The sequence below is a fragment of the Arvicanthis niloticus genome, chromosome 14 (assembly GCF_011762505.2).
Source record: "Arvicanthis niloticus isolate mArvNil1 chromosome 14, mArvNil1.pat.X, whole genome shotgun sequence".
NCBI classification, from domain to species: Eukaryota; Metazoa; Chordata; class Mammalia; order Rodentia; family Muridae; genus Arvicanthis; species Arvicanthis niloticus.
Window position 1 is genome coordinate 50,305,392 of NC_047671.1, and position 23,701 is coordinate 50,329,092.

At 38.6% G+C, this 23,701-nt stretch overlaps 1 protein-coding gene across 1 annotated transcript; it reads right to left on the reverse strand.

The window, feature by feature from the left end:
• Positions 1-21: 21 nt before the first annotated feature.
• Positions 22-3,658, reverse strand: LOC117719717 (protocadherin beta-2-like). Its single transcript, XM_034517929.2, has one exon. It carries the CDS (start codon positions 2,425-2,427, stop codon positions 28-30), a length of 2,400 nt encoding a protein of 799 aa, XP_034373820.1. The 5' UTR covers positions 2,428-3,658; the 3' UTR covers positions 22-27.
• Between the last annotated feature and the right edge of the window lie 20,043 nt (positions 3,659-23,701).

A 23,701-nucleotide genomic window follows, 5' to 3' on the forward strand; every position in this document is an offset into this window, starting at 1 on the left:
CTAGACTCAGTATTTACTCACCAATATTTAACTGAATTCAAAACTATTCCTGTAACTAGGGTTTGTATCATTCTCTCTCTCTGAATTCTGAAGAAGAAAATTGGGGATAATTGGTTTCAAGAACTTGAAATCTGGGGTCCCAGTATCTCCATTCAAGCACACCTCATATTGGTAACTGTGGGATAAGGTCCCCGCGCCGCCAACATCCACTAGGTGGCCAGGAAAGTGGCCTTCAGGCATAGAGCAGTCACCCAGCGAGGTGGTTCTGGCTCTCCTGCACAACCTCACCCCCACGAACAGCAGTACAGACAGGAGGAAGAGAGAAGACACAGAGGCCAAGGCGATGACCAGGTAGAGTGTTAGCATGTCCTCATCCTGCGAAGAGTCGCGTGCCACCTCTGGTAGAGGCAGGTAGGGCTGAGAGAAGCCATCCACCAGCAGCACCTGCAGCGTGACGCTGGCAGAGCGCGGAGGATCACCATTGTCCTTGACCAGCAGCAGTAGCCTGTGCTTGGGCACATCGCGCTCGTTCAGCAGCCTGGTGGTGCGCACCTCGCCATTGTGAGCCCACAGGCTGAACAGCCCGGGTTCCGTGGCTTTGAGCAACTGGAATGACAGCCAGGCATTTTGGCCAGAGTCGCGGTCCACTGCCACCACCTTGGTGACCAGGTAGCCAGGTTCCGCAGCCCTGGGCAGCAGCTCAGTGCAGGGCGCAGAGGCGTTCTGCAGCGGGTAGAGCACGAAGGGCGAATTGTCATTGTCATCCAGCACCACCACACGCACCAGAGCCTGGCTGCTGAGCGCGGGTGAGCCTCGGTCCGTGGCGCCCACGCGGAACTCGAAAGCCTGCAGGGTCTCATAGTCCAGTGCCCTGAGCGCAAACAACTGTCCGTTGTCGGAGTTGATGGAGACCAGCGAGTCGAGGGCCAGCTGTGGGTCGTGGGGCAGCAGCAACGAGTAGGTGATGTGGGCATTGGAGCCAGAGTCTGAGTCTGTGGCACTGATGGTGCCTATGTGCAGGGCAGGGCTGTTGTTCTCGCGGATGAGCATGGTGTAGGAGGTTTGGGTGAAGGCGGGAGCATTGTCGTTGACGTCAGACACCTGTACTGTTATGGTGTGCTGGGTTGTGAGCCTGGGTGTGCCCAGGTCTGAGACAGTGATGGTGATGTTGTATTGTGATCTGGTCTCTCGATCCAGAGCTGTGTTTGTCATAAGCGTGTAAAAGTTCTCAACTGAGGGTTTTAGAATAAAAGGAAGATGTTCTTGGATGGAGCAAACCATTTTTCCATTGTCTCCAGAGTCAGGATCTGCAACACTGAACACAGCAATTACAGTTTCCGGGGCGTTTTCTGGGATGTGATTGGTAAATGTGGACATAGTCAGTTCTGGAGGGTTATCATTCAAATCCATTACTTGAACAAACACCACGCTGCTTCCAGAAAGTCCCCCACCATCTGTAGCCTGAACATATACTGTATACGTCTGGATGGATTCAAAATCCAGTGTCTTTACTAAAAGGATTTCTCCGGATGTTGCATTCATTCGAAACGTTTTCCGAATGTCTTCAGAGGCTTGAGAAATCGAATAAGCTATTTGTCCATGGTCCCCAATGTCTAAATCCCTAGCAAAGACAGTAGCAACCCGGGATCCAACAGGACTGTTCTCTGGAACCTGAACCTCATAGCGAAGCTTTGAAAACGCGGGGGCATTGTCATTGATGTCTAAGACTTCAATAAGGATTTGGACTGTGCCAGACCTGGGTGGATTCCCACCATCTATCGCTGTGAGTATTAATCTGATTTCAGATCGTTCCTCCCTATCCAGAACTTTGTCCAGAACCAGCTGTGGAAATACTGTGCCATCAGGACTGTCTTGTAGATTAAGATGGAAATAGACATTGGGGCTGATTGTGTAAGTTTGGAGACTGTTGCTTCCTACATCTAAGTCTTGAGCACGTTCTATTAGGAAAGTGGCACCGGAAGCAGTACTTTCTGAAATTTTCAAAATGATTTCTTTGTCCAGAAAAATGGGAGAATGATCATTTATGTCCCTAATCTGTAGCTCAGCCTGAAAAATCTGCAAAGGATTTCCCAGTAACACCTGGAAAGGTACTACACAGGGTTCAGCAGGGCCACACAGCTCCTCCCGGTCCAGTTTCTCCTTTAACAACAAATCTCCTGTTTGCCTATTGAATTCTAAGTTCAATTTTTTCCCTTTGGAAATGACTTGCGGTCCCCGCGCAGCGAGTTCCTCTACCTCCAGCCCCAGGTCCTTTAACAAATTTGCCACAAAAAAACCGTATTCTGCTTCCTCCTCCACTGAATAGCGCCTAATTGTGGACCCAGCCTGAGCTATGCCCAGCAAAACAAAGAACAGGAGGACTTGCCTTTTTTTCAGGATTTGCTCCATTTCTTCTCCAGCCTCCATCACTTTCTGCGCTCCCAACAAACTCGCTCCAGTCTTGGTTCACGTTGTCACTGACTCGCTCTGCAAATACCTTGCAGACACTGGGACAAGTCCACAACCCCCAGGCCTAAGACTTTCCGGAACAAATGCCTTAGAAGGCTTCCTCACCCCAACTCCTCCCTTTAGTGGTCTGGCTTCTGGAAGGGCTGCGCTCCGGTTCCTTCTATTTCTGAGTCTGAAGCGCCACCCTGCGGTCTTTCCAGGCATTGTTTTCTCCAAAGCATTAAGAATTAGCGTTCATGTTTAATGGCCATCTAAATAGCAGATTTTCAATATATCAATGTCTTCTTCGTGATTTAAAAGCTTTCATTGCTTCTACAGCGGTATGTAAGGCGTGGGCAAGGTACTTAATTTTTTTTCATAGGAGGGTTTGGGGGAAATCAACTTTATGCCTGAGAGGGTGAGTAGAGTGCCATAGATTTTAACTAGAACGTTCCCAGTATTTCTTCAGAACTTGAGTATGTCCACATTTAAATTGTGCTTAGGTTACTACTCTCACATCAAACTCAGCTGTAAAGACTCAACAGAAGACCAAGAAAAACACAGAACTTAATGAGAATGTCCTAGTGGGCATAGACGTATCCTCGTGTATGCTTCCTCTGTGCACTGCTTGCTTGAGACCCACATTTCCCCGAAATGGGATGTGACCAAGTCTCACAAAACACTCCGTGATCAGCTCATTTCTACTTGTCAGTGTCTGTGTTTTTTATTTTCTTTTCTAGCAGATAAGAAGACTTTGATACATCTATAATTAAAGTGCTGCATCTATCAAAGTTAATAAGCTCACAATCACAAATGCATAGTAAATATTTTAAAATCCTTAATTATCTTTTTAAAAGTCTTTAAGAGATGATTTATTAAGCCAGAATTCGAAGTTTGTAAGTTGAAACTTATTGCTAAGTTTAAAAGTTCAGTTAGAGAGAAGTGAACATTCTAGCCTGGATTGCAAGCGGGTCATGAGTTCCCCATCTCTCCGAAGCTATGGGCAGTTGATGGCTTCTGGGGAGAGAGAGTCGGTTTTCTTTAAGAGTGTAGCTCCTGGTAGCCAGATAATGCTTCAGTGGATGGATCACAAGCAGGTGTGGATGTGCAGCACAAATTGGAGTGGATGGGTTATTGAATACGAACAACAGTGTGCAAAGTTGAAGAAGGTAAGGAGATGGGGATGGATCTGGGAAAGGTTACAGAGAGGAGTGAGGTTGAATATGATAAAAAATACACTGCATAAAATTCTCAAAAGAATAAACATGTTTTAAAAAAGAAAGACAATATTGTTTAACTGTATAATATTCTGGAAAAACAAAATTATAAAAACATTGAAAATATGCTGGTTACCAGGGGAAGAGGAAAATGAGTATAAACAGCTAAAACAGAGAACTGTTCAGGCAATAAAAATTTCCTTAATTATACTATAATGGTAGATACATGACAGTATGCATTTGTAAAAAAAATAATAATAATAGATTTCTACAACAAAAGTCAACCTTAATGTGAACTTTGAACTTTAGTGAACAAGAATGTATCAATAGTAGGACAGCAGTGTTACCAAATGTACTATGCTAAAGGATGATATTAATAATGGAGGATATGGTGGAAAGAGAGAGTAGAAGACAACTCTAGGTACTGTCTAACTTTCTGTAAGAGCTAGAATTGCTGCAAAAAATAAAGTTTATTACAGTAATTACAGCAATCTTTGCTTTAGTCATGCAAGTATCTGTGACAGGAAATTAGAAGTCTAATTAGAAAAAGGAGTAGAAGGAAATTAATAATAATAATATCAAAAGTAAAAGGAAAGGATTTGAATGGAGATGTGGAAGAATATGCTTCAAATGGATTATATATGTATTAAAATTGTCCTTATGAAACCTACTACCAGATCAGGCAGTGGTAGTGCACACCCTTAATCCCAGCACTTGGGAGGCAGAAGCAGAGGCAGAGAGATCTTTATCAATTAAGGCCAGCCTGGTATACAGCATGAGTTCTTGGAGATCCAAGTCTACATGAAAAAAAACCTGTCTCAAAAAACAGAGGGCAAATGAAAGAAATAAGAAAGAAAGAAAGAGAGAGAGAGAGAGAGAGAGAGAGAGAGAGAGAGAGAGAGAGAGAAAGATGGAAAGAACCCCACCATCATATACAGTGATCACATTATAGAAAAAAAGAAAAACTACTTATATAAAGAAAATACTTATGTGTAAAAGGTTAAAAGAAATATACAATAATCACAACTTTACCTTCCATCAAAGCAAAATAGCTGTTTTCATGTGACAAGTTATATACACATTGTCCTTGTTAGTTTTATGTCAACTTGGAACAAGCCAGAGTCCTTTAGGAAGAGGGAACTTCAACTGATACCAGAATCAAGTAAAGTCTAAGGATGGAGAAAATTATGTGCCATCTCAGTGCCCTAATTAATAATCATAACCTTATCTAAATTACTATCTCTAACAAAAAAAAATTGTTCTGAAACTTTCCTGTCTATAGATAACATGCTTTAAAAACAGGTTGAATAAAATCTTTGAGTACCTGATAGAACATGAAGGCCTTTAAAATCCTAGTCTCCTCCCACAGCATGTACTGCTTTCTGCATCAGATATAGTAGGAAGGATGGGTTACTATACTCAAAACCCAGCACTCATGCTAATACCACACCACTTTTGTCAGTGCAGTGGCTCCATGTTTTCTTCACATGGAACTGGACATTTATTTGTAGCCTTTCAAGTCATGGATTTAAGGACAAGCAATTTCTTTGTTAGTTTTGATTGGAGTCTTGCATCTGTTGGGACACAAGTGGTGAGCGCATTACTTAAACAGTTATCCAAGTCTCTGCCCATAGCAGTATACTGCTGAAGTATGTGTACCCTGAAGCTACCTTCTTATTAGGGACAAACAGAAGATAATTTGGTGAGAGTGAAGACACGGTTATATCATGTTTTATTTACATCTTGGAGAAAGTCCATTTTTTTTTTTTTACTGTGGTGATAGTATATTTAGCTCAAAAATTGTCTATTTCTATAAAAATTTTAAGAGATTTGGTACTATAAAAACCATCATTATACTGGCTATTTTTTGTCAATTTTATACAAAGTAGGGTCACTTGGGGAGAGGGAGCCTCAGCTGAGAAAATATCTCCATTGTTCTGTCCCAGAGACAACTACGTGGGAGCATTTCTTATTTTATTGATTGATGTTGGAGGGTCCTGATGGACCTAATCCACTTTAGGTAGTGATATCCTTGGGTAATCCCTAGGTCCCGAGCTGTATTTTAGAAAGCAAAGCAAGCAAGCCAGGAATAGCAAGTCAGTAAGCAACATCCCTCAATGGCCTATGGTTCAATTTCTGTCTCAAGGTGTCATGTATGACTTCCCTTTGAGGGACTGTAAGCTGTTAGCTGAAATAAACCCCTTCCTCTTGAGTTAGCTTTGTTTTTGCTGTTTTACAAGATAAAAAGTAAACTAGAAGGACCACGAAGCAAGCAGTTTTTGTTTACCATATGCTCCCGTAATAAAATTCAGCCTCGCCTCAAGATCACAACAAAGAGGCCAGCTGACCACGAATCACAATTTCTGGAACCATGAGCTTAATGAATCCTACTTCTGTAAGTTAAGCCAGTCATTTGGTCACAGTAATGATTGAAGTAAATTTTTCTGGTTGTGTCATGTGATGCAGACTCACATGATGTTTTGTTGAAGCAGGTTCACATGATGTTTTGCTGAAGCAGACTCAACAGACACTGGTTGTGTGCTTGCAGAGCTAGCCTTGCAATGCTTCGTTTGTCTTGCATCTTCACTGATCTTCACTTCATTGAGAGAGGCACAACAGAGAACTCCTGGCATTCCAGCTGGTCCTGATCACCCCCACTGACTCTTGACTATCTGATGGAGGCCTGGCAGTTTCTACTGGATCATGCTGTTGGTGATTCATGTTTGATGACACTTTTGAACTAGACTATTGGTATCCTGACACTACTGAACTGAACTGCTAGTAATTTAACAATGGATATTGGCATTGTCTCCAAAGAACTACTTCTAAACAGGTCTACATTACCTTGTCCTATTTACCACCTTTTCTCCATTACCTTTGGACGGTGGCCTAGAAGGGGTTTCAAAGCAATTGAGAACTCTTATTAAAGTGCGCTTTGAAAAATCTAAGCTTACAGGTGGTGACTAATATGGGTTAGGCATAATGGGTAATTCTGCTTTGAATATGGTAGAAGAAAGGTCAGGTTATGAGGGATTAGAAATATTCTTTAAGGAGAATGACAAAATAGCAAATACAGCTCCTAAATAGTTTTCTACCTTGTTCCCAGAAGGGGTTTTGTTTTTGTTTTGTGGCTTTCATGTACACTCTTTTGAAAAATATTGGAGGTGCCAGGCGGTGGTGGTGCACACCTTTAATCCCAGCATTTGGGAGGCAGAGGCAGGCAGATTTCTGAGTTCGAGGCCAGCCTGGTCTACAGAGTGAGCTCTAGGACAGCCAGGGCTACACACAGAAACCCTGTCTCAAAAAAACAAAAAACAAAAAAAAGAAAGAAAGAAAGAAAAAAGAAAAAGAAAAAAATATTGGAGGTAAAGCTGACAATTCTCTTTTGTTAGAGAAGATTCCAGAGTTGGCTAAGCATGTAGAGAGTTTGTGAATAGAGGTAGAAGTGCTTGGGGAGCAATAAGAGCCAGGGGTGGGAGAACAACAGGGATCAGGATTGATGTCTGAGACCAGGAATGTACTGCACGATGAAAAGGGGAAGCACAATAGGCTGGATAGTTAATTGCCGCCTTGCCCTGTTCCATGCACTTTTACTGCCAGATACCCAGAGCACCTCTGTGAAGCTAGGGATTGGGAAGAGCAGCAGATGGTACAAGTAGAACCAGATAGTGTTCATCTGAGTGCACCACCAGAGGATTTGCTTGGGTCTACACAGCCATCTTCAGCTTTCCCAATCTTTGTGCAGCATATGCCTGCTAATGATGGTGGTCCTACCTAAAATGAGTTGACTTTGAGTCTGATAGAAATGCTAGATCTAAAGTATTTTTAAAAGGCTATCATGTTGTATGGCTTGTACTCTCCATTTGTTAATGAAATGTTACACACTTAGGCTACACAGAATTGGACAGCAAATAGCAAATAAGGGGAGATAAGTTCTTGGGGAAAGTATTGATAATGGACAAAGCTGTGTCCATTGCCCAAACACAGAACATCACAGGAATTGTATTTCAAAATTTATAAGAGTGACCACTGCTGACATACCAACAGCTTGTCCCCAAAATGGTTATCAAACAAACCTGTATGGCAAGAGCAGTGGCCCATAATGAAAGAAAAGTTGCAGGCACTTGAACAACTGGTAAAGAACAGCTGGAGTCTCAACATATAAAAGAGTCTACCTGCCCATGGAATTCCTCTGTGTTTGATGTAAAAAAGAAATCAGAAAAATGGATGATAATAGATTTAAGAGCAGTTAACAAATTAATTCAGCCAATGGGTCTTTACAGCCTGAATTTTCTTTGCCAAATGTTACCGAAATCGTGCCCTATAATAATAATAATAATATTATTATAATATAATCTTAAAAGATTGCTTAAGGTTGCTTTTTCACAATACCCTTGCATGAGCATGATAGGGGAAGGTTTGCTTTCTTAATAACTATTCTGAAAAAAGTCCATCCACTAAAAAGATACCACTGGAAGATACTTCCAGAGGGAATGTTAAATAGTCCAACGTTATGTCAGTATTTTGTGCAACAACCATTAGAAATCATTTGGAAGCAATTGCCTCAATCTATCATTTATCCTTATATGGATGATACCTTGTTGGTTGATTCTGACAAAAAAGTTTAGAGAACATGTTTAAGGTAATACAAAGAACTCTATCATGCTAAGAATTACAGGTTACTCCAGAAAAAAATACAAAGAGGAGATTCACTGAGTTATTTGAGTTATTCAATCAACAAAAATTCAACCAAAAAAGGTACCATAGGGACTAATTGAAAACACTTAATGATTTTCAAAAATTAATGGGAGATATTAACTGGCTGAGGCCTACAATTGGATTAAGTATATATGAGTTAAACAATTTGTTTCAAACATTACAATGAGATTTAAATTTAAGCAGTCCAAGATGTCTAACAGATGAAGCAGAAAAGAGTTAATTCTTGTAGAACAAAGACTGCAAGATGCATATGTGGGTTAAATTAATCCTAAACTTGATTGTATTTTGGTCATTTTGCCTTAAACTAATTCTCCTACTGGGCTCATTAACCAAAAGGAAGATAGTACCATGGAATTGATTTTTTTTTAGCTCATAAACAAAATACAAATTTGAAGATTATATATAGAAAAAATTTCTGAATTAAGACTGCTGAATTTGTACCTGATAAATCAGAATTAACTTTATTATTTATACAGTTGCAACAGGCCATCAGAAATAAAAACCATTCATTATGTATTACTCATATTCATTCTCATACAGGTTTGCCATGTTCGTTAGCTCAAGAGAATGATGAAATTGGCTAATTACTAATAGGAAATGTGTTAGAAGCCTCAATTTTCATGAAAACATCATATTAATAGAAGAGGTTTAAAGAAAAAATCTATCTCTTGAGAACAAGCCAAAGGGAAAAAATGTCTTATGTTTTCTCTAAACAACTAAATTCAGTTACCTTCTAGTAGTGACCCTAGGGATACCAAAAGAAATGATATCTGGCAGATGGATGTTTTCCATTTTGCTGAATTTGGAAAACAAAGGTATATATACCATCCTATTGTTATATACATGTACTCAGTGTTTCAATGGGTAACCTCTTTATGTTCTGAAAATTAAGTTCTGTAATTCACTGTGTAATTACACACTTAAGGACAAATACCCCTTACCTTTGTCCCTTCTCTCTTTTCTCTTCTCTCCCTCGTTCCCTTCCCCTTCCCATTCTCTCTCTTCCTCTATCTCTCATCTTTGTCCTTTATCCCAGCCCCATGTCCTTCTGAGACAAATAAATCTCCTTTGTGCTGAGAACCTAGTCTTAGGGTGTTTTGAGATGACTTTGAGGTCCCCTACAGTCATAAAGAAAAATAAACCAAACAAAACAAAACAAAACCAAATAAAACAAACCTTCCATCTATCTCACCATTTAGGGAAAGGAGAAGGGAGGTTTTATCTCTGAAGTCCCAAAGGAAGATCTTTACATTTCTGAACACCAGTACCCTCACCCACGGTTATTTTTCTTTGGTTAAAAATTGTTTGTGCATACATGTGTATGCATGCATGAAGTGCTGGGAATCTAACTCTGTAAAATTAGTAATCTAAAAAAATCAAAGCAATATACTCACCCTGCTGAAATCACTACAGTGACTCCTTTTTGCTTTACTTTGTTTGTTTGTTTGTTTGTTTGTTTGAGATAGGATCTCACTGTGTAGTTCAAGATTGCCTCAAAGTCAAGATTGTCTTGTCTTCCCTATGGAATGCAGGTATTACAGGCATATACCACACTTCAAATGCCATTGCTTTTGTCTAATTTTACACATTCCATTTAGACTTCTAAACAAATGGCGTCTATCCACATTAAACTTCTCTTTAGTTTTCAGAGCTTTCTGAATTCCTAATGGTTCAGGTGTTGTTGTTTTGTTGTTTTTACATGACTGTGTTTTCATGTTATCAACTCTTGATTTCCCTTGAACACCAGTTTGACTACTGATTTTCCACTAACATGTTATATTATGTAGACATACATGTATATATGATTGATATATTGCCTTTTCCAGGATAATGTAAATAGGTACTGTGATATTCTCCTAATTCATATTCCCATAATTCAGTCTCAGAAAGTTTTAGAAAAAAGATAACTATATTTTACTTATAGAAATCTGAGTCACAGAGATCAGACTGATATCTCTCTATATACACTGCATTATTTCCAACTTCACTTTTAATCTGCAAATTTTGCAGTAATCTATAGCCCTTACCCTTTGAAGTATCAGCATTTTCCAACATTCATTTATTTAACAAACCTACTGAGAGCTTTCTCCACATAAGAAACTGAGGAAGCCTTTGAGGAGAAGAAATTACAAACAAACCAAATAGTGTCTCATCTTCAGTAGCTGGGAGTGAGAAGAAAAAATTTAATAATACTTCTTCAAATTGCTGAAGTATCCTAAGAGTTTGTCTAAATACCACAAGTAAATAATCCAATGGCTCCTTGACTCTAAAAAATAGATTTTGGGGTATGGAGAGATGGCTTGGTGAGGACCATGTTTCAGTACCCAGCACCCACATGGCAGTTACCAACTGTCAGTAAGTGTGGTTCCAAGAGATTCAAGACCCTCTCTGAGCTCTACTAGGGCACCTGCACCCATGAGCTGCACATAAACTCATGCAGGCACACACACACACATACACATAAATAAGATAAATCTTAAAAACTGGAGTTTTATCTAGTTACAGTAGTTAGGAAAGACTTCTCTGATTAAATTATAAGAATGCACTGGCAAAGAAAGAACAAACAGCGATTATAAGTATGCACTGTGTAGTAAGTTATTTTTTAAAACAGAACTTTTTATATATAATATATGCATCATTCTCTCTCCTCTTTCTCCCTCTCTCCCTCCCTCCCTGCCTGCCTGCCTTTCCCTTTCTTCTTTTCCCTCCCTCTCCCTCCCTAGCTTTTTTCCTAAGGACTATATTTGTTCATAATTCTCCTAGACAAGGGAATAGTACTTAGGGTTCTACAGCCATAGGGTAGAATTATTTATAAATAAATATAGAAATATTTATATATTTATTTTATTATGTATATAAAAATAAAATTAATTTTTGCGATCATTTCTTTCTTAATTTTGGAAACAAGTGTCTAGTACAAGTAACTCCTAAAAATGTTATTTATTTATTTTAGAAACAGTGTCTCACTTTCCAATCAACACCAACGCTGATCTTGCAAGGCAAGATAGTGATTCAGAGGCTAAATTCCGTCCTCTAAAATCACATGACTTAAAGCGAGACGTCACTCCTGCAAACAGGAACTCCCGAATCCTCCGCAGTCTACCAGCTTCACTTCCGCTTTCTCCGGGTAGGACCGATTTTACTGACGGTCCGGAAGTGTTCGCCACAGCCACTTCCTGTTCTCTTGGTTCTTGTGCCTCTTTGGCTACTTAAAAAAAAAAAAAAAAAAAAAAAAAAAAGCAAACAGTTTACACCTAAATTAAGCTGATCTTTTAATCGAACTGAAATTGTTTTTTGCGCAATTGCGCTTCAGAAGGTGTTTTTGAAAGGGACCGAACATTTACCGTCTGAATTTCACAAGAAGTCGGAATTGTTTTTAAGTCAGCAAACCAGAACTTAAACGGAACGGAACTGGGAAAAGGAGCTTGTAAAGATTGGGCAATTTACCGACTTTAGGATTGAATTTTGCTTTGTGATTTCTGGCAAGTTACCAGGATAGATCGCTACATCGCTTTTTCTAGTGTTCTCTAGCTTTGATTTTTTTTCTTTTTATTAATTTTTTTTAATTGTCTGACCTCACTGGGAGAGGATGTGCCTAGTCCTGCAGTGATTTGACGGGGGGCGGGGGGGGGGAGCAGGGGGTGGACCCAAGGGAGCTCTTCCTTCTCAGAGGATAAGAGGAAGGGGAAGTAAAGGGAGGTTCTGAGTGATGGGGTACTGGGAAGGGGTGCTGATATTGGGATGTAAGGTGAATAAGTAAATATATAAATTTAAAAGAATAGACTGGAAGAGACTGGCATCAAACACTAAAGAGATATGAGAAGTATAGTGATAGAGGCGTATACTGACTTTAAGTTTGGGTGTAATACCAGCAGGGTGGGTCAGGTATTAACAGAATGCATTGTCACTTAGAGGTTTTTAAAGGGAACACCAATGATGGCTCTCCTTGGCTGGAAGTCTCTTTTCAGAAGAAGATTAATTCTCTTAAATCTATTTGGAGACTTGTTAAGGACATAAACACTTCTGTTACAGTTAAGACCGTGTTCACAGTTTGATGACTTAGTATGAACTGAAGTGTCTTTCTATTAGTATATCAGTAGAAATAGGAATGTTTGGAAGTAAAGGAAAAAGTACAGACATAAAAGTAAAGAAAGAAACCAAAATTGGCGAGAACAAATCTGGATCACATGCTTATGTATTATTTGGATGCCAAAAGTGTAGCCCAATGAAATGAAGGCTGATGCTAAAGGTACAATCATTCTTAAGCAGGGTATAAGGCTCCATCCAATGAAAGCAGGCCCTCCTGATTGTAAATCGTGAACTGATTCTTCCAGCATGATTGAGAACATAAGGATCAGGGTTAAAAGATTGGGATAAGAAACAGCAACTTGTATCCTCAGAAGATCATAGTAGATAAAAGAATCCTCCACATCGGACATCATCCAGTGTGAAAATGGGTACAATTGACACATGTGCTGGAACAATTCAGAATAAAGTTTGTCTGAGGGGAGCCTAGCATATCTGTACCTCCTGAGAGGCTTCACCTAACAGCAGATAGAAACAGAGGCTGAGACCCATAGACAAACATCAGGGGAATCTGGGGAATCCCGTTTAAGAGTGGGGTACAGGGATTAAGAGAGCCAAAGAGGTCAAAGGATACCAAAAGAAGACATATAGTCAACTAACCTGGGACCATGGAGGCTCTCAGAGACAGAACCACCAACGAAACAGTGAGCAGGGGCTGGACCTAGACCCCCTACACATTTGTACAGCTTGGTCTGTGTTGGTTCCCTAACAACTGGAACAGGGAATATCTCTGACTGTGTTGCCTGCCATTGGGTCCCCTTTCTCTAGCTGGACTGGCTGGTCAGGCCTCAGTGGGAGAGAATTTGCTTAGTCCTGCTGTAACTTGATGGCCCAGGGCTGATGGTTAGCAAAGAGGGGCATACCATTATCTGAAGAGAAGAGGAAGGGTTAGTGGGGGAAGGGATTCGTGAGTGTGGGGCTGGGAGGAGAAGGAAGGGGTGCTACTGGGATGTAAAGTGAATAAATTAATAAATGAAAAAAGCATTGAAAAAACCAACTAAAACCAAACTATAACTAAATAAATGGATAAATGAATGAATATTAAAATGCACAGAAACAAACCAAACTATACAACTCAATGAACTTTTATACAGTTCTCTATAGGTAGAGTAGCCCTGAAAGCTGTGAACCTTCACATTGGATCATGTACTTTGGGGGGGGGCAGGGCTTCAGCTTATTTTTGAACAAAAGCAATCTTCAGATTTAAAAAAAAAGACCCATTTTTAATAATGACATTCAGTTTCTAAAGGACTGGGGGAAGAAAGGGACCCCAGAAACCAGATCAGGGCTCAGTGCTCAAGTTCTCATAGAGTACACTGGGTACTATATTAGGCAGCTGTCAAAAAACCATATATAATTAGGAAAGAGTTTGAATTCTCACATATCTGCTCACACGTGTTTGTATTATTTCAATTCTACTCCTGCAGTAGGCAAAATTATCCTCCACTTTAATGACTGGCAGCAGTCCATTTACAGACACACTACATAGTAGGGGTTTTTTTTTTGGAGCACTGCCTGGCACGTCCAGTACCTATACTCAGGGAGTTCAAGTGCTTCTGGCAGCCAATGCTTCTTAAGTCCTGCAGTTCAGTTCCACTCCTGCCTTTCTGAACTACACTGTAGCACACAGGAAGAACAGGTCTAGGCAGAATGCTCGAAGTTAATATTAGTTAATATTGTTCTAACTTAAGAGGTGGAAGAGCTCATTGATTCTTCTTATGTAGACTCTGAAGGAAGGAGGGGCTGGGGGGATAATCACACTTGCTGACCCCACCTCAGCCTTTGGCAATTACTTACTTCCTCAGCTGGATCCTAATACTAGCCCTTCAAGATCAAGCCAGGACAGCTAACTAAAAGCCTCAAATTATTTAATCAACCTATTGGAAGATGGCAAATTGTTTAAAAGACTTTCAAACCTAGAAGAGCAATTTCTTTTCTCATTTTGTATTTTTTGTTGTTGCTTGAGCCAAGTTCTTGCTATGCAAACCTGGTTGTCCTGAAACTCGCTATGTAGACTGGGCTGGTCTTGAACTTGTGGTAATCCTTTGCCAGGAACTCCCAAGTTCTGGAATTACAGGTATGTGCCACAATGTTCAGTCTAGTAGTTTCTTTTTTAAGAAAATAAAAACAGGAGATAGGAAGATGGCTTGGTGAATAAGAGCACTTGCTGTGAAGGCAAGTGAATCTGAGTTAAAATTCCCAGCACCCACCTTAAAGATTGCTGTATTGTTACTAAAATTAACGTTATTAAAATTTCTAATGGATGATATTGGAAGAGTCCTATGGAGTTAGCTATTTACTAGATTGACATAGAGATGCCACCTTAATTCATAAACATCAATGAGCACTTATTCAGCATGTGCCACATGGTGGAACTTAGCTAAGACACATTTTGTTTTGCCTATGTGATACCTCACTGTATTAATTGTGAAGCCAGGAATTCCTCACTGCCTGCACTCTTGATCTTGGACTTCCAACCCTCAGCACTTAATGGTTCTTCTTTCTGGACTTCCCTCCATGGGAATTCCTGAAGTAGACATGTGGTCTCTATTTACAAGGTCAGGTTCTAGCCAGTATGCACTTGATAATGTGAGCAGTCTTTTCAAGATGGGTTATCATCCAATGAGGTCTAGGTGTGCAATATTAGAAGCACAACAGAGTCAAGCATTAAGAGAACTCTGCTAATGACATACAAAGCTGACAAAAGAAGGCCTGATCTCACAGTCTGAGAATTACCAGAAGGAGAAACTAGAGGCTCAAGAGAGGGAGGAAGATGAATTAATTAATGAAAACCCAGTATCACAGAAGGAAAAACAAGAAAGATTAATGAATGAGGGAGGGAAAAGGGGAGAGGAAGAAAGGAGAGAGAGAAAAAGAGACACACAAAGACAGAGAGACAGAGGTGAGAGAGAGGGAGGAGAGAGAGAGAAAGAGAGAGAGAAGAGAGAGAGAGAGAGAGAGAGAGAGAGAGAGAGAGAGAGAGAGAGAGAGAGCTCACTGCGTTTCTAGATCTAATTTGGTTCCATGATTTAAGTAGTGCTTCAGTGAACATTTATGATTAGAGCTTCAGTGAACATTGATATCCAAGTATTTGTGTGATATTGGGGATATTCTGTGTCTTTGGAGTAAATACCAAGGAGTGATATACCAGGGTCATATAAAAGATCTACTTTTTAGTTTCTAAGACCTTGTATTGTGACTTGCCCAGTGACTGGACTATTTATATTCTAACCACCAGCATATAATTCCTTTTTGTCTACATCCTTACCAACATCTGTTGTCATTTATTTTCTTGATGAGTGGCTTTATGGGTGCTCTAAGATGGAATCTCATTGTCATTTATATTTGTATTTTTCTGATACCTAGTGTATTGTCCAGCTTGATGTCAACTTGACACAAGCTACAGTTACCTGGAAGGAGGGAACCTCAAATGAGAAAATGTTAAGATCCAGTTATAGAACATTTTCTTAATCAATGATTGATGGAGGAGGGTATAGCCCAATGTGGATGGTGCCATTATGGGCTCTGCATTGGTTCCTGCCTCAAGGTTCCTGTACTGTTTGCCTCCCTGTCCTATCTTTCTTGGATGATAAATAGTAACATGAGAGTGTAAGTCAAATAAACCTTTTCCTCCCCAAGTTGTTTTGTTCATGGTGTTTCATCACAGCAATAGTAACTCCAACTAAGATATTTATAGTTGTTGAACATTTTTCATAAGTTTATCAGCCACTTATACTTCATCTTTTTATTTATTATTGTTGTGGGAAGTGGCATATTCCATAGTATATTGTGAAGATCAGGAGAAGACACTGTGGACATGGTTCTCTGCGTTCACCTTTACAATGGTTTCTGGAGATGAAACCCCAATTGTCCAGCCTGGATGGTAAGCACCTTTGCCCCACTGAGTTATCTCACTTGCCCCCAGTGTACTTCATTCTGGAGAACTGTCTGCTCATTTAATTATTCACTTATAGATTGGGTTTTTTGATCAAGGCAGCTTTAATTTGTATTTTCTCTTATAGCTAAGGATATTTAATACTTCTCACATTTACTGGGCATTTGTGTTTCTTATAGGAGCTGTTAATTTCAGTTATTAGCCTATTTATTAGCTAGATGATCTTAGAGATATTTAATTTTCGCAGTTCTTTTAAAAACCCTTGAGATTAAACTCATTTTTGACATGTGGTTGGTAAAATTTTTTATCAGTCTGGAGGCTACTTGTATGCTTATAGTTTTCAAACCCTATATTTAATAAGGATTTTACATTGCTTTAACCTCCCTCCTAGCCCACCACCCACCAGAGGTAGTGGAAAGGAAAGGTTAATAGGGCAAAGGAGGATGCGGACCTGTTAAGAAATAGTTCTTTTGAGAGAATCTAATCTGTGTTGCCAGGTTATCAGCAGCTCAGTTTACATGAATCAGCAACAGTAACTCTTGCTAACACCATTCATGAATCAGCAATGACAATTTGATCCAGAAGTAACTGAGAGACTCTGCCAATCTGCCTAAGTCAACAGAAGTGTCAAAAAGCTGACAGAACACCATCAGAAATTGTTTGGTGTGTTTCTATGAATCCACAACAAATGATGACCCTCAAAGGATGGTAAGGCAAACCAATACTATCCAGTGTTGTCAGCAAAGACCAACATTAGTGAAGCCCAAGGATGACCAACAATAATAGTAAGGCACATCAGTACCACACAGCATCATCCACTGCCTGTTGGGTTATGTTTATAACTTTTCCAAACATCATGTGTTGCTCAAGTTCCCACCTTAATAAAACATCACACGACCTTTATCAAGGCTACTTCCAGAAAAACACCATGAATTTGTTCTCAGCAAAACATCCTCCCACATGTCTGTTTCAGCAAAAACATCCTCTCATAAGACAGTTTCCAGAAAAACATCACATGAAACAACTGAGTCTCCAAAGAAACCAGAAATTTCCACTTCAGCTATTTCCTTCCTTTAGTAATTATTTCCTTTACTGTGCAGAAACTTCTAACTCTTCTTCAGCTTTCTGACTCTTCTTCAGAAAATTATTACCTATACTTATATCTTGAAATGTTTTTATCTAGCAGTTTCAAAGTCTTGGATTTTACATTTAATATTTTTGACACATTTTGAATTAATCTTTATTCAGTGTGAAAGACATGGGTGTGGTTTCATTCTACTTAAGGAAATCCAATTTTCCTATTTATTGAAAAGGCCATTTTTTTACAGTAAATTTTTGACAGATTTGTCAAAAATTGGGTCTCTTTAAGCTGTGTGGCTTATTTTAGGGCCATCTATTTTATTCCATTTGTGTACATGTCTTGTTCTGCCAGAACTATGCTATTTTATCACTATGTTTCCATATTTAAGATCATTGCTCTTTCTACTTTAGTTATTTGAAGTCTTGTATGCTTCTAAATGAATCTTAGGCTTTTTTTAGTTCTGTGAAGAATGTCATTATTATTTCAATGTGTATTGTGTTGATTCTGTAGGTTACTTTTTGTAATATAACTATTTTCATGCTGTTAATTCTCCAGCTCATGAGCATGGCACATCTTTCCACCCACTAGGTCTTCAATTTCTTTCTTTGGTGTCTTAATTTTTTACTGTAGAGGTCTTTTGCATCCTTGGTTACATTTATTGCTAGGTATTTTTAAAATTTGCCTTTAGGTTTTGAGACAAGATTTCATGTAGCCAGGATAGAGTCCTGTGGTTGCAGGAATGCACCACAATACCTGGATTTTTATGTGATGCCGAAGATTGGAGCCAGGTCTTAGTGTGTTCTATGTGAACACTATACCGAAGGAGAGACATCTGCTGCTCAGCCTTTTAGTTTTTTAAAGCTACTACCAATGAGATTTCACCACTGTGACCACCCAATTTCTTCCTTTCTTAATACATTTAGTTTGGGTATATATACAAGCTACTATTTTGTGTTCGTTATTATGTTAGTTTGCTTACAGAATTTGGTTAGGTTTAACAGCTTTTGAGTGAGGTCTTTTGGCATTTATTTACTTATTTACTTATTTATTTAGGTTTTTAAGACAGGGTCATTCTATACAGTTCTGGATGTCTTAGAACTATGTAAACCAAGCTGGCATCACACTCAATGAAATCTGCTTGCTTCTCCCCCCCCCCCCAAGTGCTGGATTTAAAGGTATGTCCTACCACACCTGGCCTATCTTTAGGGTCTTTAAAGTATGAAGCCAAATCATCTGAAAATTGGGACAATTTGACTTCTATCCTATTTATGTACCCTTTATTGCTTTCTTTTGTTACTCTAGCTAACACTTCAATTACTGCATTGAGTAAATGCATAGACTGGGCATTTTTTCTCTCATTCTCGGTTTTGTTTTTGTTGGTGGTGGTGGTTGTAATTTGTTTTTTCCGTTTGTTTTGTGTTTTGTGTCTTCTTGGCTTGACTGGGTTGTTGGTTATTTTTTACTACCATTATCCTTTATTATCGTTAAAGGTTTGTTGGTTTATTGTGTAGAACACAATAAGGTCTTTACTGGTTCTCCTTTTCAGCTTCTCCTTTCATGAAATTTATCCGTGAATTTATCAGTTTGGAGAATTCTATGGAAATTGTAGGTTTCTTTTGCTAAGTTAGCCTATATCACTTATCAGGTTTACAGTTTTCTCCAAAATGATTCTATGACTATTTTGTTTATTCTATTCTATAGATTTTGTTACTGTGAGGTATATTACTTTACATACTATTATTTAGCTGGACATTACTGTTGATTCTAATGAATTTCTTCAAAATGATTATTTTATCCTCATATACCATTGTTCTTATTTTTTCCACACCTTACACAACTAAGGTTTTTTCCACTGAGGGACATCTGGGTTGTTTCCAGATTCTGGCTACTAAAAATAACACTGCTATGTACATAGTAGAGCACATGTCCCTGCTATATGTTGGAGTATCTTTTGGGTATATGCCCAGTAGTGGTATAGCTGGGTTTTCAGGTAGAACTATTTCCAATTTTCTGAGGAACTACCAGATTGAATTTCAAAGTGGTTGTACCAGATTACAATTCCGCCAGCAAGGAAGGAGTGTTCCTCTTTTCTCCAAATCCTTGCCAGTATCTGCTGTTACCTGAGTTTTTGATCTTAACCATTCTGATTGGTATAAGATGGCATCTCAGGGTTGTTTTCATTTGTATTTCCCTGATGACTGAGGATGTTGAGCATTTCTTTAGGTGCTTCTTGGCCAATTGAGATTCCTCAGTTGATAATTCTTTGTTTGGCTCTGTACCCCATTTTTAAATGGGGTTATTTGGATTTTTGTAATCTAACTTCTTGAGTTCTTTGCATATTTTGGACATTGTCCCTCTATCGGATGTACTGTTGGTAAAGATCTTTTCCCAATCTTTGTGTTGCCATTTTGACCTATTGACAGTGTCCTTTGCCTTATAGAAGCTTTTCAGTATCATGAGGTCCCATTTGTCAATTGTTGATCTTACAGTCTGAGTCATTGGTGTTCTGTTCAGGAAAATTTCCCTGTGCTGATGTGTTCAAGGTTCTTTACCACTTTCTCTTCTATTAGATTCAGCACACCTGGTCTTTTGTGGGGGTCCTTGATCCACTTGGAATTGGGCTTTGTACAAAGTGATAAAAATAGATAATTTTGCATTCGTCTACATACAGACTGCCATTGTATTGGGTATTAGAATGGCTACTACAGCTTGTTTCTTGGGAGCATTTGCTTGGAAGCTTTTTTCCCAGCCTTTTAGTCTGAGGTAGTGTCTGTCTTTGTCACTGCTGTGTACTTCCTGTATACAGCAAAATGCTGGGCCCTGTTTATGGATCCAGTCTATTAGCCTATGTCTTTTCATTAGTGAATTGAGTCCATTGATTTTGAGAGATATTAAAGACCAATGGTTGTTGATTCCTGTTATTTTTGTTGTTAGTTGTGTGGTTCTCTTTTTGGGGGTTGTTGTGAGAAAATTAATTTTTTTTTTTTTTTTGTGTAGTTCCCTTCTTGTATTGGAGTTTCACTTCTAATATCCTCTGTAGGGCTGGATTAATGGAAAGGTACTGTTTAAATTTGGTTTTGCCATGGAATGTCTTGGTTTCTCCATCTATGGTGATTGAGAATTTTGCTAGTTATAGTACCTGGACTGGCATTTCCGTTCTCTTTGGGTCTGCATGACATCTGTCTGAGATCTTCTGTCTTTTAGAGTCTCTATTAAGAAGTCTGGTATAATTCTAATAGGTCTACCTTTATATGTTACTTGGCCTTTTTCCGTACTGCTTTTAATATTCTTTCTTTGTTCTGGTTACTTAGTGTTTTGATTATTATATGATGGGGTAATTTCTTCTATGGTCCTATCTATTTGGTGTTCTATAGGCTTCTTGTATGTTTATGATCATTTATTTCTTTGGGTTAGAGAGGTTTTCTTCTATGACTTTGTTGAAGATGTTTCCTGGCCCTTTGCATTGGGAATTTTTACTCTGTTCTATACTTATTATTCTTAGGTTTGGATTTCTCATTTTGTGTCCTGATTTCCTGGATGTTTTGGGTTAGGAGCATTTGCACTTTGTATTTTCTTTGGCTGTTGTGTCAATATCTTCTATGGTCTCTTCTACGCCTGATATTCTCTCTTCTATCTCTTGTATTCTGTTGGTGATCTTGCATCTATGACTCCTGATCTCTTTCCTAGGTTTTCTATCTCCAGATAGATTTCTTTATTGTTTCTATTTCCATTTTTAGATCCTTGATGGTTTTGTTCAATTCCTTCACCTGTTTGATTGTGTTTTCTTATATTTCTTTAAGGGAGTTATTTACATCTTTCTTGAGGTTCTCTATCATCTTCATGAGATGAGATTTTAGGTCCAAATATTGCTTTTCAGGTGTGTCAGGGTATCCAGGGTTTTCTGTGGTGGGAGTACTGGGTTCTGATGGTGCCAAGTGGTGTTGGTTTCTGTTGCTTATATTCTTGGACTTATGTCTCGACGTCTGTTTATGTCAGGTGTTAACTGGCCTCACTGTCTCTCACTGTCCTGTGCCTCCTGTGAGCCTGGTTATGATGGACCTCCCTGAGTTAGGCTGTCTCTGTGAGCATGGTTATGATGGACCTCATGGGATTCAAGCTGTCTCTGGGTGTGGCATAGGGGAATGTGGGTATGTGGGTGTGTGGGTGTGGGGAGTGGGCTGGAGCACCTGATCTGCTTCTGGCTGCAGTTAGCTAGAAGGAAGATATGTCTCTGGCAGGGCAGGGCAGGGCAGATAGGGGTGGGGGCCCCAGTTAGGCCAGGTATTAGGGCAGGGGTGTCTCACCTGTGAACCTGGTTGTGACAGACCTTTTGGGAGTCAAACTGTCTTTGAGTGTGGGAGAGGGCTGGAATGCCAGCTCTGCCGCAGGCTGAGTTGCAGCCCAGAAGGAAGGTCACATTTCTGTTTTCTAAGCATCTATTTATCTCATTATCTTGATGGAAGAATGCTTTGTTTGTCACTTCTTTTGTGATTTTTTTGTTTTAGTTTTTTAAAAAGATTTATTTTATTTATATGAGTACACTGTAGCTGTTTACAGACACACCAGAAGAGTGGCATCAAATCTCTTTACAGATGGCTGTGAACCACCAAGTGATTGCTAGAAATTGAACTCAGGACCTCTGGAAGAGCAATCAGTACTCTAAACCTCTGAGTCATCTCTCTAACCCTGTTTTGTCACTTCTTTACATATTTCAATGCTTCAACATAACTAATAATAACATAGTGTTTTCAGAAAGCAATACACAGATTGGGAAATTAAGTTAAACTTTTGATTGAAGAATATGCAAATTAGTCACATGCTTTGAAGATATTAATTTTACAGAGGACATTTATATGAGAAGTTATATGTAGTTGGTTCTATGTCTAGAAAGGAGACAAATTTCATTCTTACAGAAAAAAAACAAAAACAAAAAACACACAGACATGAGGAAGTCATTTATTTATTAATTTAGTTTTAAAAGCAGTACACAAAACTATATGAAACAATTTCTTTTATATATGTATGTTTCATTTCAGCATATAAACCTATTTTAAATTATACATCTATTATATAGCTTATAAATATATAGATGAATATATATAATAAATGTTATGCTTAATATCTATTTTATATGTATAATTAAAACTTTAAATAATGTCAATGTATTTCCTTTATAGTTAAAATACTCTTCACAAATAAACCTGCAAGGTAAAAGAAGTTAATGCTTGATTAAAAGAATCTAATATATAGGAGTAAAATACTAATTTTAGTCAAAATGTGTTCTGTATGGGTAATTCCATTGTTAAATACTAACCAAAGCCAGCTTGTTAAACAAAAGAATAGATAATGATGTCATTGAGTTTTAATTTATTAATGTAAGTATTCATAACAAAAATAAGTATATAGAAGTAACAAGTATTTCTTATCAAGACTAAAAGAATTGTAGAAATAGAAAGTAATTTGGAATACCATGATATTGTCTCTGCAAATATCCAGCATGGGATACTAAAGTTAATTGAAGCTGAAGCATGACATGTATAATTTCAAAGTATCCTTCTCTAAGTATTAGTTATAAATGAAAAAATGCTTTAAATGGAGACACTTGGCTAACACAATAAGGATCACCATCACCTTGACACCACTGAACTGTGTGCACTGCTTAGTGACAAATGTAGTAAATTTTACATTTTGTATCCTTAACAGTAGTGTCATGACATCTACATCATGTGCTTGCTGATACCCTGATGCCCTGGAGAGTGAGCGGCAGCATTTCTGTGGTTTTCTTCTCAACTGATGAATAACCTCAATCTAATCATGAAAAATAAGAACAATCTCAAATGCAGAGGTTTCTTCCTAACTGGAACCCTTCAAAATGTCAAAGCCATGAGACATTGGCAAAGGCTAAGGAACCACCACACATATTAGGGATAAAGAACACATAACAACTAAATGCATATTGGGATCCTGTGTTAGATTTTCCTCTGTGACTTAAAGCTTAATGCAGATTTATAAATGCAAAATTAAAGAGATAACAGAAGCAGTTTGCCTAAATCAGCTACATAGTTTTAATTTCTAAGGTATGTACTAAGACCTTTTTGCACATGACACACTTTAAAGTTTTTGAGTTACATCTACAAATGCATGTGAGTGTTTTTGAAATTAATGTGTTGGAAAGAGAAATTGTCTTAATTATTTACATTCTTTATCTTTCTTTCTTTTTTAAGTTTTTGTTTTGTTTTGGTTTGGGTTTTTTTT